Source organism: Pelmatolapia mariae, linkage group LG12 (assembly GCF_036321145.2).
Source record: "Pelmatolapia mariae isolate MD_Pm_ZW linkage group LG12, Pm_UMD_F_2, whole genome shotgun sequence".
In the NCBI taxonomy this organism is placed as follows: domain Eukaryota; kingdom Metazoa; phylum Chordata; class Actinopteri; order Cichliformes; family Cichlidae; genus Pelmatolapia; species Pelmatolapia mariae.
Genome location: NC_086237.1, coordinates 18,947,104 through 18,964,006, shown reverse-complemented (window position 1 = coordinate 18,964,006; position 16,903 = coordinate 18,947,104). Strand labels below are relative to the sequence as shown.

The following is a 16,903-nucleotide window of genomic DNA, read 5'->3' as shown; positions in this document are numbered from 1 at the left end:
ATGACTGTAAAAGTACAAGTGTGTGTGTGTGTGTGTGTCTGTGTGTATGTAATGAGCTTGTGGTTGTGAAATGTGACGTAGAGGTCACAGCCGAGAGCTCACGGCAGTGACCGTACTAGAATCCTCTCACTGGGAACAATATGTGGTTGGTTAGGCCTGCTAAAGAGACCTCAGGATTGCTGGACATCACTGAAAGGCCACCGCTTTCCTGTGTCTTTGCTCCAAAGACAACAGCTACTAAACCATGATCCTGTTTCCCGTGTGTAAGCACCAACTGTCAAATTACTTTTTAAAAACAAAGTACAAAACAGTAAAACAGAGAGAGAACATTTCAAGAGAATTATTCATGGCTTGAATTTGTCAGTTTAGAAAATCTTAAGCTTGCTTCACCAGACCAGGCAATGAAGTATTAGACATAATGATCAAAGTTCAGATAAAAAGCAGGGCGACATTTTAAGTTAGCATAGCTCCAGTCTCACTTGTTGCTGAGGAGCCAGAAGGAGCATGCTGAATGTTAATTAGACAACAGGACATACAACAAGATCTCAACATCAAAAATGAATTATTCTCCACTCAGAAATATGAACGGTACAGATTACTTTATTTACTTTTTTTAATCAAATACTGTCCTGCATTTTTATGTTCTCTGTACCTTTTCAATGTCTCCTAAGGGAGATGAAAAACCTATTAAAACGATCTTCCCAAAGCAGCCTTGTTTCCCCACAGTGTCAGCTGTTGTGTAATCGATATGAAACACACTGGAATAATATCAAAAACTGAAAGAGTTCAATTTGAAATAACTCCTGCTTGAGGACATTCACCCCAAAGGGTCAGAAATTGTCCCTATTCATTACTGTAATCCAGTCACTATACACAATACAGAAAAAGATTAAATCCAAAAAGTCATGTCTTTGATTGTTAGTGGAAACATTGTTAAATCGAGCTGCATGTCTTTTGGATATTTTTGATACTAAAGGTATGGAGAACAGACACTATCTCTACTTTCAAGATTAGGCTTAAAACTTTCCTTTTTGCTAAAGCATATAGTTAGGGCTGGACCAGGTGACCCTGAATCCTCCCTTAGTTAAGCTGCAATAGACGTAGGCTGCCGGGGATTCCCATGATGCATTGAGTTTTTCCTTTCCAGTCACCTTTCTCACTCAGTATGTGTTAATAGACCTCTCTGCATTGAATCATATCTGTTATTAACCTCTGTCTGTCTTCCACAGCATGTCTTTCATCCTGTTTTCCTTCTCTCACCCCAACCGGTCGCAGCAGATGGCCGCCCCTCCCTGAGCCTGGTTCTGCCGGAGGTTTCTTCCTGTTAAAAGGGAGTTTTTCCTTCCCACTGTCGCCAAAGTGCTTGCTCATAGGGGGTCATATGATTGTTGGGTTTTTCTCTGTACCTATGAAGCGCCTTGAGGCGACTTTTGTTGTGATTTGGCGCTATATAAATAAAATTGAATTGAAAAATTGAATTGAGAAACCTTTCGCATTTTAGCTTTAAATTTACCCAAAAACATTTACTCTAACAACTGTTTCAGGAATTTGTTTTCATGTTTCACACCAGATCCTTGCATAACACCAAGTTCAATGTGAAGAATAAGAATCTGCCTCAAAGACATGATCATTTCAGAGTCAGTGCCCTTTCAAGGTGATGAAATGACAACCTGACCATAAAACTATAGTTTTATCTTATACTGACTGAATCCAGTCTTTTTCTCTGAGTTTTCCTGTATTGCTCCAAATGGCCGTTACTATCCTGTGTTTTTACCATGCAAAAAGATGCTTTAGTAAAGCACAAAACTGTGGATGAAAACAAAATACCTTTTTTTATACCGTCTGCTTATAAAAGCAAACAAAAAGATCACAGGCAACTGTTCACAGATAGTAGCCTTCACGTCATGCATTGTTCTAATTAAACTTCACAAATTTCATTCAATTAAAGACAGATAGATAAAAGATGTGCTTCACATATCTTGTGAAGCAAGTGATTCAATGGGGGTGGGGGTGGGGGGGGGGTAGCCTGTTGCATGGTGCCTTCATCCACTCTTTCACTCTATCCCCACACACTAAAACGAGAGTACCTCTCATCCCCACAAAATATCGGTCTCATCCTTTCTGCATCGTGTGACAGTCCAACACCTTTCATCAATGAATAGTCTGTTTATGGCACTGCCCCTCTTTGTACCGTGCAGCCATTAGGGAGGTGAGACAGAAGGAAAGAGAGGCGAGCAGTAAAACAGTTTCCGCCCAGTGAATCACATTCAGCCCCTTCCACAGGCGAATGGGGGCTGACCCCTGCCAGGCAATGACATAAACACCGACAAACAAAGGACCTGACCTCTGAGCAAGTGAGGATCTTAGAGAACCCCAATCTGCAAAAACAAACTCACTCTGACATATGACTTTCTAATGATGAGAATGGAGAGAGGAGGTTAAAAAGAATAAAACTGTGAACCCCCTGTCAACTTCTGCTTCTTTGTAAAAAAAGAGGGAACAAATTGATTAAATCATTTTACTAATTTCTACAAAGATTCACAGAAGAAACAGCTGATGGAGAGCAGGTGTAGACGCTGAATGGATACAGAAACAGCTCCCCACCCTTCCTCCCCAGTGAGAAAAAAGGATTTAACTCTGCTGGCCACACCACAGAGGAGGCAACAAAAGAGATTTGCAAAGGACGCACGAAGATGACATCATGTCAAATCAATTAGAGATCAGGAGGAGATGTTCAATTATTTAAGGTCTGCAAACCCCACCCCACGAAATGGTGTAAATTATGGAGCCATCTGCGTAAAATAACCCCCAAAAAAGAAGCAGCATCACAATGGGGCTAAAGGCGCCGCTCGTTTCTTTAACAGTAGCAGCACATGTGCGCAACTCAAAGTATGCCAAGATTACTTATGGCCCGAGTAAGCCTATAGATTAGTCAGCGGAGTCTTTATGAGAAGGTCCCCCGGCTCACCATGTGTGGCAGTTGTTGTTTTATTTCAGTGGGAGAGCGAAAACCCACACAAAGCGGAGTAATCACACTGGAGATCCTGGATGTAACCATGGAAGCGTTTGTCTCCGTCCTCAATGGGCTACTCGGCCATTCATCTACTGATTGCGCTGAATCAATATTTAAGCTTTTCAATTTTATTAGCTGCACCGAGGGGTATTTTTGGCACAGGGCAAAAAGAAATTAGCAGCGGCCAACCACTTTTAATCGTTTTCTTATAGTCTTACACAATGCGTCTGCTTGAGCTGTCTGGCATAATTGATGAGGGGTATCGCTACTCATTTGTTTCCTTTATCCTTCCCACTATTAATCCACCGCTGACTCTAGCGGCTGGAGGAACCAGTCATTTCTCACTGGCTTACTGAGAAATAAATCCAAGACGGCTGCATTGTCCTGACAGACTGTAATACAAGAGTGTCACGAAACCACATCGGACGCATCTTCAGCTCTTTGTGAAATTAATCCTGTAAAGTTTTGCTGGTCGCCACTCATCCTCGTTCTTAACTCACAAATCACACTGACAGACAGAAAAATCTTAGTAAAAGCACACAACACGAATCGTGTTAACTTACCTGACACCGTGCTTGACCTCTCAGTCCAAAATATTGTGCTCTATAATGTTTATTTCTGTGGATAACATCAGTGTGCGCTCCGAAGATCTTCGGCTCCACGTCTTCTCAAACAGCAGCCGGTAACTGCATCGTTTCGTGTTGTCTGACACTGAACCTTCCCCTCCGCAGCTTTTAGCTCTCCGTGAACAACGTGGGTAGAAGCGCGTCTGTCATGTAACGGGACTGGAGCTGGCTGAAATAGCCGAGACGGACACGGCTCTCTGAGACCTGCTCCTCTCTACACACAACTCCGGGCTCCTGCGGCCATGTGGCAGCTGTAGCTGTTGTTACTGTACAAACACGGCCTGCTGTCCGAGCAGAAAGCTTACTTTACAGCTACTCCGAGACTCGAGCTCGTCTCCCGGTCGCTGCTAATGAGACAAGATGTTTTAATCCCATTTGTCTCTGAAGGGTGCACACTACCGTGCACACGCTGTGCTGGCCGACAGCTCCACCTTGTGAGCTGAGCAGGCATGGAGAGCCGCTCTCCTCTTCGCTGTCGTCTGCCACTTATACTCTGCACAAACTTTGCAAATTAGCACCTGAGGAATTTCATTTACAGCTGGTCCCAGTTCACACAATTTTATACAATAATATATACAGTACTGTGCAAAAGTCTTGAGCTACACCTCGTTTTTTAAATTTTATGCGCTTTATTCTGGTTAACTTATCTTATTTAGTTCATTTATTTATTTTCTCAGTAGCAAGCCAAACCAAATTTCATTGCGCTATGTGTAATGATAATAGAAACCATTCATTCATTGCTATTCATTACTAATTATTTTAAGTACTCTTGAGCAATAGTTCTCCAGCTTTTCTAAAGATCTTTCAAAGTTTTTCTTTGGGCATTGGCTGCTTTTCCACCCATTTTCAGCCCAGTCCTTGTACATTGTCCATGTTCTAGGAATTATATTTGATAAGCCATTTAATACTGATTTATGAATCATTCAAGCTTAAATCAGGCAACTAACTCAAAGGAGGAAGCAGTGTTGTCTTTACACGTAACGGATAAAAATAAATAAATAAATAAAATTCTATCTTTAGCCAATATTTGAGGAAAATGAACAAGTGGCAAAGCTAAAAAAAACTATCAACAGCAGATGAACAGTATCTGAAAATCATATCCTTAAGAAATAGACAAATAAATCCAGCAAAGACGTAACATAGGGCATTCGAGATGGATCTGGCCCGTAGGTTGATCCATCTTTTGCTTACTAAAGCCTCATCAGAAATGGTCTGTGGAAAAGGTGGCTGTCAAGAAGTCACGAGGAAGGAAAACAAGGAGAAAAAGCTGAGGTATGCCAAATTACACAAGAACGGGACTGAAAATCAGTGGCAACAGGTCTTGCGGAGTGATTAATCCAAACATTTTGGTTTGGATTTTTGGTTCAAATCATTTTCAGTATGTATAGAGTCCAGCCATCTGTAAAACACAGTGGAGGCTCTGTCGTTATTTTGAGCTGCATTTAAGCCACATGGTGTTGGGGAACTTGGCAAAATTTATGGAGTTATGAACTGCTGTCAGAATTTGAGGCACCATGCAACACCAGAAAGAGTGCGAAAAGAGTGTTTCTGGCACCAGCTTTATTTTTTTTAGTGTGATGATGATACCAAACACACTCCCCATGCAGTAAACGCACACCCGGAACAAAAAAAAACACACACAGAAAACATCAAAAGAAGAGCTTTGAATGTCTTTCAAGAATCTTAGAGAACTATTCCTGGAGGCTACTTTAAGAAATTACAAGAAAGCTTGTCTAAGACAGTCCAGGCTATGTTGAAGAAATGTGGTCATACCAAATATCGACTTTCAGACTTATTAGAATTGTGCAAAATACAGCACTCAAAAAATGTGTGCTGTATTTCCATGTATGTTTGCACTCATCTGCAGTTTCTGCAATCACTGCACATATTTTCTTTCTTTATGCGTAGTCTCTTAGACTTTTTTTTTAGCAGTACTGTATATCCTAGGGTCAGCAGTGGTAACCAACAGGTACGTAATTCAGAATAGAAATGATACAGTTTACTCTGTATTTAAGTAGAGTAAACTGTATTAACTATATCCTGTTCATAGTGACAGAGGTTAAGACAAAACGGAATCTGGCTGGCTTAAGGTTAATCTAGCTGTTTACAGACACGTTTCGCAGGGTTTAGCCCCCATAAAGCCTCAGTGTTCACAGCCAACAGTACAGTGTTGTACTTTTATAAACAAAGCCGTTAGTTTAACCTCGCAGCTACTATCAATACACGGGTGTAAACTGAGAAAATAAAACAACTCTATCATTTCGATTCAAAATTAAGTTACTTTACACGCAGTTTTACTTGACGTTGGGCGCCACCTCGCGGCAAAAAAATAAAGGTTGCCCTACGGTCGCGTGTGGTAGCGTCATTACGTAAATATTGTGTTGACGTGGCGTGAGCGGTAGCAGTTCAATAGCGGTTAGCAGGTACGTAACAAACAGACTACAGGGAGAGACCAAGGAGAATCCAGTGGAAGTATGGACAGTAGAAAGAACAATTGAGGGATCGGGATTCACTTTATCAGGCAAAGGTAGTTGTAAACGATTTCCTAAAGACATTTTAATCAACTGCTGATCAACGGGACACAAAGCTCATTAGCGGTGGCGACATAATAAATGTGGACTCCAGTTAGCACTAGCCTAGCCCGTGGAGATGGGTTTCTGTTCGGTTGTACATGTCGCTTCTTGTTGGAGAGGATCTGGAAAGTCTGTTTAAGACTGTAGTTTAATGGCTTAAAGAAAGTGTTTCTTAACTTACGCGGTTATTTCTGAAATATAATCGTCCCACACCTCACTGTTGTTTTACGAGAAAAGCGAGAGTGTAGCAGCATTGTGCTGTTCGTAGACAACAACGTAGCTAAATAGTTGCTAACCTTAAATTTTAGCCACCATATCACTTTACGAGCTTGGTTAGTTAATCACATGCCTGCGTACTTGAATAAGAAGATGATTGCTGGTGTGCCCGTTGTTTAAACCATTCAGCACTACATGCTGCTTACATAGCACTCGTTGTCTGGCCTTACATTGGTCCAAAAATAGACGGCTTCTTGTTTAAACTGATAACATAGTATTGCCTTGCGGTTATTTCACAGTTGTGATATGGTGGACCTTTATCTGATCTGACTGAGCCTTTTTGAGAGCTGACTAGCCTGATCATATAGCATGATCATAGTGGTATAGGTTGAGTATAAAACATTCAGTGTAATCAGTCTTATCTGTCAGATCATAGCAGGATTAATGTGTTTTCTGTATATACTGCCAAAATGTTAATGCCTATTCTGTTGAACTACAGTAGCACATGTTAAGTAAGTTGGATAGCCCATAGATTTTAAGATGCACACTCTATTAAGTTTTTTTTCTTGATTCAGTCTATCAGCCTGTGCTCTAAGCCATTTTTTTCTTCTGCCTAAAACAGTGAAGAAAAATGTCCAGCAGAAGCCAGCACTATGGATTCCAGTCAGCCACCATGGTGCAGCCTGCCAATGGCGGGCATGCCTATCTGTTCGGAAACAACAGCTCAGAAAATGATATGTCAGAAGAGGATGGGGAAAGCTATGAGCTGCGGCCTCGTGGCAGAGAGAGACTCCGGAGGAGCACCTCTAAAGAGAGAATGGATGACATTATCTATTTGACCAGAGATATCCAGGAGGGAGACACTCTGAACAGCATTGCCCTTCAGTACCATTGCTCAGTATGTGTTTGCTTAGACTTGTGTGTTTGTCTTACCGCTCCTTTGCAGCATGGACTGAAATCCTCATTTGTATGTTTTTGTATACCTGCACTTTTCTCTTTACGTAGGAAACATACAGAAACATGCTTTGTTGCTTTATATGTTTAGGAAAGCAGGTGAGTTGTAGATAAGCTGTTGTTGCTCACTTTATTTTATGATGATAGTGGTTATTAATTTCTGAAATTGAAAGTGCTTGCTAAACAAAGAATTGGAAGCAACCTAACACCTTCAGATTGAATATTTGTAGTTTTCACTACAATGTTTCAAAATGATTTCTTACTATATGTAAAGCAGCACTTTCTTAGAAAAGATATGTGAGATTGACAAACATCTGTGGAAAGTTTATTATAATTAGTGTTTTTTATATATGCATGTAAAGAGTTCAGGTACAATTCAGTGGTTGGCTCTAAAGGTTCAACAGATGGCAAATTGTAAGTGGCTTATTAATTACTTCTTATAATTTTTTTTTTTTCCCCTGTGAATCCCAGGTGGCGGACATCAAGCGTGCCAACAACCTTTTGACAGAGCAGGACTTTTTTGCCCTGCGTTCAGTTAAGATTCCTGTGAGGCGCTTTAGTGTCCTCACTGAGACTCATAACGCTGCTACTCTCAAATCTGCCTCGCCCACAGGCACTAGACATCTGCCTCAGGTCTCGCACATTACTTCTCTCCCTTCTGAATCCTCCATGGACTCCTGTTCTTCCACTGACAGCGTGGAAGGATTCCTGATGGAGAAGGACAAGGACATTGAGCGGCTGGTGAAATCCACAGGACCATCTCGGAGCGGCCTCAGTGAGGTTGTTTCCTCTTTAACGCAGCAACAGCAGCAGCCATTACTAGGAGAAGCTGGATATAAACCAGTACAGAGGAAGGATCCTTATTATGGGGCAGACTGGGGCATGGGATGGTGGACTGCTGTGGCAATCATGCTTTTTGTCGGCATTGTCACACCCATCTTTTATCTGTTGTACTATGAAGTTCTTTTGAAAGCTAACGTCAGCCATCATGGTATGCCTGGTACACAAACTCACAACGGCTTGTCTTATGAGTCTCAAAAAGGCAACGGTTTGATCGGGATTAAAGACATTCCTGGAGATGCTCAACTTAAGCATGCAGTTAAAGGAGATCAGGAGGGACGGGTTGCGGACAAAGCAGGAGACGGTGGAGATAGAGAAAATGAGAAAACATAGCAAGGAATTTCCACCTAAAATGTGTTGCTAACTCAGAGAACTAATAGAACTATGCTGATGTTCCCATTTACAGATAACTTTTAAAACATCACTCTAATCTATCTGGCTGAACTATACAGGAGACAATAACTTTGGAGGATTGAAACATTAAGTTGTGGCCACAATCATAACTTGTGTCTCTCCATTTGCATACAGTTGACAGACTGAATGTGGGTCCAACTCTTTGCAAGATTTATATCTGGTTTGATAGACCAATGTTGTGCTGCTTCAACCTTTTTAAAAGTGACTGCATTTCATAGTTGGTCTGAGTGTCTCCTGTAAACTCGAGATGGTGTCTTTGCAGTCAGCTATGCTGGAGAATTTTTAGCCGGTTACACACAAATGCTGCCCAGGGAGTTACAGACAGCAGCACTGCAGAATAAACTATTCGATTAAAATGGTTCAGTGGGCTCGCTCATCTGTGGATTTGTTTAAAAGACGTTTGAGCTGTAACTTTTGCCATGTTAGTTACATTGTACTTTCCAATGGTACTTGTTGGAAAAGTTAGGATTGCTGCCACTGTGTGTAATTAAAATTAATTTATTTGAAGACTGAACATCAGTCTTTATGTACACTAACAGTATTGATCATCAGTTGGAGTTAAAATGAAATTTTCTTGAATCTCCATCCTGCTTGAAAGAACTGTTTTTTTTTCCCCAATTAAGAAACAAAAATATAAATAAGAGCATGGTGAGGAAAATGCACAATATTCCCACAATAACTCATTTGTAATTATGTACAATTTTTAGACTTGTTATGTAGCCCTTTTATTTTATCACTGTGTTCAGTTGATATTCTATGACAGAGCATTTTGTGTTCTTAACAGTATGTGCCTTTCAACCTGTGAAACCTGTCTACAGGATGAAAAATAAATAAATCTATTTTGAATAAATTATTGCCATGTGCACATATTTCAGCATTTCTTATTTACATTAGTCTTTAACGAAAGCTTGATCAGAAAAAGAAATCGCTCCACTCTACTGAATAGCGTTCCCAACTTATGTGCAATATTTAACCAAAAGAAGCAGTCACGTTATGTTTAACTTCAGCACGTCCTTGCTTGAGAGATGCTCAGTATGTTGCTTCGCCATCCATATTATCGTCACTGTCCGCAGCGAAATCTTCACCGTTGTCGAAGTAGCTTTCTATGTAGTCGTTTTCCTACACAGAACGAATAAAAAGCAATGTTAGATCTAGTTTGTACATATTGATCATTATGTGTAACACATTTTGCAGTACATCTTGGAATCACACCTCTTCAATATCCTCTTCATATTCTTCCTCTTCAATTTCCTCTTCTTCATCCTCATTTCCTGGCTTCTTTTCAGTCTCCTCATCTGATTTTTCAGGGTCATCTTTGTTTGTCAGTTCCTGACATTAATATCAAATTACTCATGTGAAACACCAAAGATGTGGAGAGAGAATTGACAGTAAATTTAAATGAAGCTTACATCTAATTTGGTCAGAATGTTCTCTGCGTCCTTGCGTGATATCTTTGCACTTTTCTTTGTGCCTGTTGGAGTTAAACATTGGGTCTTTATTCTTATAGTAACAAAGAAAGTAAAAAGAAATGTCATTTCATACATATTGTGTTTAATGTACCCGTTTTAGCTCGAGGTCGTTTTCTTCTGGGCATCAGTTCTTTTGGAAAAAGGTTCCAGTCTAAAATATCAAGAAAAATGTTATCATCGTCCTCTTTTTTTGTGTTCCACCTAATCCCATGATGATGTGTTACACGTACCTGGAGTCCATTCATTGTCATCAATCTGGCTTTGCTTCAGGTATCTCTCGGTGTATCTCTCCACTTCTGTTTTCATGTAAACAAAAGAAAGGTCATACTCTTAAAAACACTTAGACTCTATTGTGCGTCAACACAAACTGCAGTGTTACTCTTGATCCTCACCACACATTGTCATGGTCAGTAGTTTACATACAGTCAATGGCATGAATGTCATGGTAATTTGGGGCTTTAATGATTTCTTTGAACTGTTATTTTTATAGAGTGGAAGGACTGTACAGCATGCATCATTAATGCCTCTAAAAACAAAACAAAACCCAAAGAATTTGTTACACAAGCTTGGATTAATTTTGGCGATTCTTGAAGGATGAAAGGATTGATAACACTAAATGGCGCCCACCCAGACGGCCCCGACTTTTAAGCATAGTCCACAAATTTTCAATAACATTGAGGCTGTGGTTTTGGGAAAGCCAGAATCTTAATGTTGGTCTTGCTTTGTCCAATCCAAAACCAGTTTTGATGTGCATTTGGGAACACCATCCTGTTTGAACACCCAGTTGTGTCCAAAATTTCAACCGTCTAGCTGTGGATTTAAGGTGAATTTGAAGTTGTTGATTTTTTTCCAGACGAGAATTTGGCCATGTAGGCAGCTGCAAATTTCAGTTGAAATTGAAGTTGTTGATTTTGGAGCAGGGTATTCTTTTGTGGTCGACAAAAGAATTAAAACTCGCTTCAACGGCTGGTCTTTGAGTGATTTCGATTTCACGGTAGACTTGAGACCCGGTTGTTCTTTGGTTGTTTGTGAACATCCTAACCAATTTTCTCTCATCTGAGGGTAACAGTTCGGCTCTTCTTGCAGAAAATGGAAAACTTGGAATCTGATATTGTTTAAAAATAGCTCAAATAGACTTTTCCAAATTATGTAAATTATCAATTCTCCTTCTTGGATCTTCACAGAGTTCCTTCAACTCTCCCATTGTGCGTCAATCCAATGAGCCCTGTCAAACAAATCCTTCTTTTTTTCCTGTCAAAGACAGACTAGTTGTTTTCAATGATGATCACTGATGAGAAGTTAATAGGCCTTGGCCTCATCAAGCTAAAAGACATTTAATATTTGTTCTGCTCTACGGCCCATCAACCAGCTCTTTTTACTGCAGGTTTTGGATGGAGTACAATGTCTAACAGCTATCTAAGACAGTGGAGGTGGTGCCCAACCATGGGATGAGAGTCTTGCTGAAGAGGCTGTAGATACGAAGCAGCAGCTGCTTCTCTGTTTATCGGTCATGATGTGTGTATATTTGCTTTTGCACAGAAGAACTGGGTGCACCTTCTTTTCACAGATAATTTCCCTATAGTCATGTTCACCACAGACCCCCTGTTGAATAAGCAATCCCCCCTTCCCCCTATAAAATACACTGACTTCTTTACATGGTTACATTTAGCTAACTTTGAAACAGGAGAGTTTTAAAAAGCCAGTAATCCAGACAAAAGAAATCTGTGGTTTCGTAAGACATCTGTAACTCAATATTCTGTCATTAATCTGCATCTCTCCCTTTCCCAGATATGACCTTAACTGAAAGTCTTTGTTCCTAAAAGTTGCATTATCTTCCCCCACAGCAGACAACTGTCTTACAGCGTCATTTCAGCTGATGTCAGGTTTCTAATGCACCGCTTTCCTCACCTGCTTTATTGGATTGAGGTTTGATGTTGTATGGCAGCCGTTGCATTGTTCCCCTCATCTCTTGTTTTAAGGCCAGCATGTAGTCCTCATCCTCGCCAGCTTTCAGTGGAACTGGTTTAAAATCCGTGCTCTGGAGAAGTATGGATGATGTAATGCCGATATTAATAAAGTTCAAGTGCAAATAAATTTCAAATCTAACTGAAATTCAGACTGCCGTGTAAAGGTGTTCAACTTTTTCAGTATGAATAGTCAAAATATACTACATTGTAAGCACAGTCCAAACTATGTTTAAAAGAAAAAAGCATCCAGGCAGAATCCAAGAGGCATGTAAATATCTGCCATATTCTTTGGGAATACACACGGCCAAATTAGAAAACCTGGCCATGAATTTTACATAAGCACATACATTATTGCCCTTTACCCCCTTTGTGCTTATTTGTGAACCCTGTGAGAGACACTCATTGGGTCAGAACTCTTAAACACATGTTGGCCATGAGCACGATGAATATACTTTCATCTGCCTTCATTTAAATACAAATGCAGTAAAATGTTTTGTAAATTTTATTACAAAGAATAAACCTAAACTTATTATAAGTAAACCTCCACTGTATATAGTCTGCTATTCAAATTCCATGCAAATTTCACCTACCTCTTTCAAAAAGGTCTCTCCTAAAGTCACTCCAGTAAAGTTTGACCTCAACCCTTTTGAGCATTAGAGGTTAGAGTATTTGAGTATTTGTTTAGAGTATTTGTTATACTGAAATGCAATCTGTCATCCTGCTGGTGCTGGTGCTGGTGTGTGTGTGTGTGTGTGTGTGTGTGTGTGTGTGTGTGTGTGTGTGTGTGTGTGTGTGTGTGTAAAAGACTGTGTTCAGTACTTACTGGAAACAGAGGACTGGGCCCCACCCTGGCTTCTGGCATGTTGCCCCTGCCGATGCCCAGAGCGTCAATATTGAAGGTAAAAGCACCCACTCCACGACCCTTGCCTGCCATGGCTGCAGGTCTCCTCTGTTCCTGCACACGCACACACACACACACACGTCCACATATCTCCAGTCAACACGTGTTGATGAAAGTTAATGTACTACAGCTTCCATCGCCTTTAGCGTGACTCTGCCAGCGATGAAGCATTAGTCAGCATCAGAGACACACTCTACGTGTAAAGTATGTTGAAATACTTACTAGAAGCCTGTTAGTATACTGCGCCTAATGTAAAAAAGCACAAAGTCTACTTCAGAGCTGGACAGCGATATTTAGCTCTTACTGGATCCACATGTTTCAGTTTTTTAATGTACCTCTCTGGCCGGTTTTATCTGTCCCTCGGCAACTCCTTAAAAATCACATACATTTCAGCTGAACCTAATGAAGATACTGCTTAGACTTTATACTGCTTAGCTAGCACCGGCTTGGGAAACCTGCACACGCCATACGCCACTGTCAGCATGCGTAAATGTGGCTTTAACTCGCTCCTCCTCTGCGTGACGACAGAGGAGGCGTGGTTTGCGTATAGCCAATTGCAACCCACGTTAATCTGCCGTCGTTGATCGGTTTGCCCAGTGAGCTTAGTATCCTCCTACAAGGGTGTGTCTGCGGCCACCATCGCATTAACCTCAATGAAAACATATCATCAGTAGCTGGAAGGCTAGTTACACCTCTCCCCCCAATAAATCACCTGACAGCACGACACCATACTGAACCCTACTTCGACAAGCGAATGAACTGGGATGTCTGCAGTCGACTGGTACGCTCACAAATCGCTCGGAGACGGAATTTTCTGGATCCAGGAGCGATTCTACCAGTCGGAGAACCGAGCCAACATCTGGTTGCTGCGCGGCACACACCAGGACGTGGTGATAGACACGGGTCTGGGCTTAAGGAGCTTACCTGAATACATCGACGCCAAAGGCCTGCTGGGAAAAGACCCGCAGAGGAAGAACCCGCTGCTTGCCATCGCCACCCACGCCCACTTCGACCACTCCGGTGGTCTGCATCAGTTCCAACAGGTGGGCGTCCACAGCGCGGAGGTCGATGCCCTGGCCAACGGAGACAACTTCGAGACGGTCACTTGGCTCAGCGACAGGGAGATAGCCGAGGCTCCCAGCCCGGGATGGAGGGCAAGGCACTACAAAGTCAAGGCTGTGCAGCCCACACACATACTGCAGGAGGGTAGGTAGGAGATACAGCCCTTGCAGATTTGATTTAGGCTAGAGGGATGGATCTGTGATCAAATACCAGCATGGTCTAAAAGCATTCACTTAGTGACAAGCACCATAATCGATACAGTAATGGGCTTGATGGATGCACCAGGCCTAGTGTGAGCACAGTATGCTCTACAGAGTCGTTTCCAGCCTCAGATTCTGCACAGCGATTTGGCAGAAGACCAACAATGACTTGCTAGCTCACACATCGACACATATTACATATGTAATGGAGGTAGTGGGGATGAGACAAGGGGTCGGTCTGCCCGTAATTTTTACAGTTACAAAGTAGGTAGGCTAGAGGAACCAGTTCAATGCAGCAACATGAGGCCAGGGCTGGTGATTACACAGGTGCAATTATCCCATTACATAAAACAGGATATTCTATCCAAGGAATGCAGGTACAGACAATTTCTCCCTATTAGAAGTGTATGGGTTAAAAACAACAACAACAAAAAACTCCATCGGTAGCAACTATATGCTCATTCTCTATATCTGCAGAGCTGTTCTATTTTAAGCCAGTGTGATGGCTTTGATGTATTCTCTTGCTTCCAAGAAAGAAGAAGAGCATACAGAGACTGGTGTCACACTTAATGAAAGCATCCCACAGCGCGAAGTAACAATCACACAGTCTTCTCTTTTCTTAAACAATTTTTTTTTTGTAGTAGAATAGAATAGAATAGAATTCAACTTTATTGTCATTGCACATGTTACAGGTACAAGGCAACGAAATGCAGTTTGCATCCATCCAGAAGTTCTTTAGCCATAATATAGATATATTACAAATATATATTAGCAATAATATAGATATGTAAGTATATTACAGAAATGGGTCTATTATGGTATGTTATAATGTACACGGTGTGTTATGAATATGCTATAACTATAAGTATGTACAGGCTGTAGTGAGTACAAGCTATGTACAGGCTATGAACAGGATATAAATATGAAAAACTATACAGAAATATGAGATATACAGCTATACAGAAATGTGAACTATGCAAGTTATAAACAGTTGTAGAATTAATACTGCAAAATGCAGTATTGTAGAGTAACTTGTTCTGCTGTGTCAGAGCCACTACTGCAGTGCAGCTGATATATCTCATTCCCTGATGTATCAACTTCACCCTTTTTGCCAGTGCAACTCATAACTGGCCTCAACCAAATCGATGATATACTGAATGTCACAGAATCTGTGTGACTCAGTGACATGTGGAAAGCACAAACATAACTCTGACGTGAGTCAGCCAGAATATGAGTTATCATTTAGTTTATATATAAGTCTAAGATTTTAAATGCATAGTCGCCGGTGATTACGGTTCATGCCATGTTTGTATGTGTGAATAATTATCAAAACCTAATGCCTTCTCAACCTCTCTTTCTCCTGCCTAGGTGATGTCATCAATCTTGGTGACAGACAGCTGACTGTGCTTCACATGCCTGGACACTCTCGGGGAAGCATTTGCCTTCATGACCGGGACAATAAGTTGCTTTTCAGTGGCGATGTTGTGTATGACGGCGCAATGATTGACTGGCTTCCCTACAGCCGTGTCAGTGACTACATCAGCAGCTGTGAGCGCCTGGTTGGGCTGGTGGACAGCGAACAGGTAACTCTAAAGCCCACTAGAGAGCAGCCTCACAATTTCAGTACACAGTTCCACTTTTTTTTTTCCAGGGGTATTTATCCCAAAGCACCTTATATCAACATTTCATAGATTTATAATGAAAATGTCATGTTGCTCTGCTGAAATTTGGCATACCAGTATCTATTAGCCTACATATACAAGCTGTGTTTTCTGTGCTAATACTTAAAACAATATACTTTAACATGCACTAAACATTATTTGTTAAATAAAATACATGTTTATTGGCTTTAAAATTGATTTAACAGGTCGACCAAGTCCTCCCAGGGCACTACAACGCATTCGGTGCGAAGCGGCTCCATCGGCTTGCCTCCACGTACATCAGCAGGGCTGAAACATGCCCTGCAAAGTTCTCCACGTTTGCCTGGAGGAGTCTGGCTGGGGTGGCGCTGCGGGTGTGCAACCCACGGTGTGCCTGCTAATGAGAGTGGGTCATTGAGCTGCAGGAAGCAAGTGCACAAAGAGAGATGTTTTAGTATGGAGGACATGGAAGAGTGTGAGGACGGAAAGGGTGGGGGCGGGGTTACCTCTGTTTTATCTGCAACTTAATGTAACGCTGTCCATTTACTTATGTAATCCAGCTGAAAATCAAGTAATTGCCAAACTTTGTGTGAAATGTCCCTACTGGGTTACAGAAGTCAATAATCAGCACCATATGAAGCCTATTATAAAAAATATTTACTGGTCTTATATGCTGATGAATATGTATATGTTGGTGTTAATATAATTCAGTGTTTGATTTTTATACTTTAAGCATATGTGAAGTTACAATAGCACAACAATAGCACAACTCTGCACTACAAACAGAACAGGGCGCTTTGGGTTTTCCTGAGACATTTGAAACAAAGTCATTATGGCCATAGTGTTCTCTATGCATATTACAATGCTCAGTGAAGACTCAGTGTCGACTACCTCCGATGTTTGTAATTGTGCTTTGTACTATTGACTAATCTACGGCTTTGCTATCGAAACATAGACAATAAAAGTCTCTGTTCTACCTACTTTTTGAGTCTTTTGCAGCACAGATTGCGGCGGCTTCTAAGTGGATT

The 16,903-nt window shown here is 41.2% G+C and overlaps 4 protein-coding genes across 10 annotated transcripts in view; 2 read left to right on the top strand and 2 right to left on the bottom strand.

The window, feature by feature from the left end:
- The window catches only part of adgrv1 (adhesion G protein-coupled receptor V1), a 112,230-nt gene extending 108,306 nt beyond the window's left edge, over positions 1 to 3,924 (bottom strand). For 3 of the 4 annotated variants that reach the window (XM_063488944.1, XM_063488947.1, XM_063488945.1), the window contains exon 1: positions 3,577 to 3,924. The gene's annotated coding sequence lies outside the window, so the exon portion shown is untranslated. The remainder of the gene's footprint in view (positions 1 to 3,576) is intronic. The other variant, XM_063488946.1, reaches the window with a different exon arrangement.
- A 2,090-nt stretch (positions 3,925 to 6,014) lies between these two features.
- On the top strand, positions 6,015 to 8,562 carry lysmd3 (LysM, putative peptidoglycan-binding, domain containing 3). Of its 2 annotated transcripts, none has more exons than XM_063489902.1 (3): positions 6,015 to 6,062; positions 7,051 to 7,326; positions 7,854 to 8,562. In XM_063489902.1, the coding sequence occupies exons 2-3, from the start codon at positions 7,060 to 7,062 to the stop codon at positions 8,553 to 8,555; spliced, it is 969 nt and encodes a 322-aa protein (XP_063345972.1). In that variant the 5' UTR covers positions 6,015 to 6,062; positions 7,051 to 7,059; the 3' UTR covers positions 8,556 to 8,562. The 2 variants fall into 2 exon arrangements, with proteins under 2 accessions (XP_063345972.1, XP_063345971.1); XM_063489901.1 differs by having other exon boundaries at positions 6,026 to 6,166.
- Positions 8,563 to 9,645: 1,083 nt separating this feature from the next.
- polr3g (polymerase (RNA) III (DNA directed) polypeptide G) lies at positions 9,646 to 13,788 on the bottom strand. 3 transcript variants are annotated; one of them, XM_063489906.1, is made up of 9 exons: positions 13,309 to 13,454; positions 13,196 to 13,219; positions 12,896 to 13,027; positions 12,014 to 12,143; positions 10,336 to 10,401; positions 10,197 to 10,256; positions 10,046 to 10,107; positions 9,849 to 9,965; positions 9,646 to 9,755 (listed from the first exon to the last, which is right to left on the bottom strand). In XM_063489906.1, exons 3-9 carry the CDS (start codon positions 13,004 to 13,006, stop codon positions 9,666 to 9,668), a joined length of 636 nt encoding a protein of 211 aa, XP_063345976.1. In that variant the 5' UTR covers positions 13,007 to 13,027; positions 13,196 to 13,219; positions 13,309 to 13,454; the 3' UTR covers positions 9,646 to 9,665. The 3 variants fall into 3 exon arrangements, with proteins under 3 accessions (XP_063345976.1, XP_063345974.1, XP_063345975.1); XM_063489904.1 differs by lacking the exons at positions 13,196 to 13,219; positions 13,309 to 13,454 and adding an exon at positions 13,686 to 13,788; XM_063489905.1 differs by lacking the exon at positions 13,196 to 13,219.
- mblac2 (metallo-beta-lactamase domain containing 2) lies at positions 13,738 to 16,854 on the top strand. The gene is made up of 3 exons (XM_063489903.1): positions 13,738 to 14,179; positions 15,604 to 15,818; positions 16,103 to 16,854. Exons 1-3 carry the CDS (start codon positions 13,738 to 13,740, stop codon positions 16,274 to 16,276), a joined length of 831 nt encoding a protein of 276 aa, XP_063345973.1. The 3' UTR covers positions 16,277 to 16,854.
- The last annotated feature ends 49 nt before the right edge of the window (positions 16,855 to 16,903 follow it).

Excerpts from the sequence above, each read along its gene's own strand:
- lysmd3 (XM_063489902.1), top strand. The coding sequence starts at position 7,060 with ATGTCCAGCAGAAGCCAGCACTATGGATTCCAGTCAGCCACCATGGTG. Across the intron at positions 7,327-7,853 it reads CCCTTCAGTACCATTGCTCA|GTGGCGGACATCAAGCGTGC; the intron begins GTATGTGTTTGC and ends TGTGAATCCCAG.
- polr3g (XM_063489904.1), bottom strand. Across the intron at positions 10,257-10,335 it reads TGACAATGAATGGACTCCAG|ACTGGAACCTTTTTCCAAAA; the intron begins GTACGTGTAACA and ends TTGATATTTTAG. Across the intron at positions 9,966-10,045 it reads ACATTCTGACCAAATTAGAT|GAACTGACAAACAAAGATGA; the intron begins GTAAGCTTCATT and ends TATTAATGTCAG.
- mblac2 (XM_063489903.1), top strand. The coding sequence starts at position 13,738 with ATGTCTGCAGTCGACTGGTACGCTCACAAATCGCTCGGAGACGGAATT. Across the intron at positions 14,180-15,603 it reads CACACACATACTGCAGGAGG|GTGATGTCATCAATCTTGGT; the intron begins GTAGGTAGGAGA and ends TCTCCTGCCTAG. Across the intron at positions 15,819-16,102 it reads GGCTGGTGGACAGCGAACAG|GTCGACCAAGTCCTCCCAGG; the intron begins GTAACTCTAAAG and ends TTGATTTAACAG.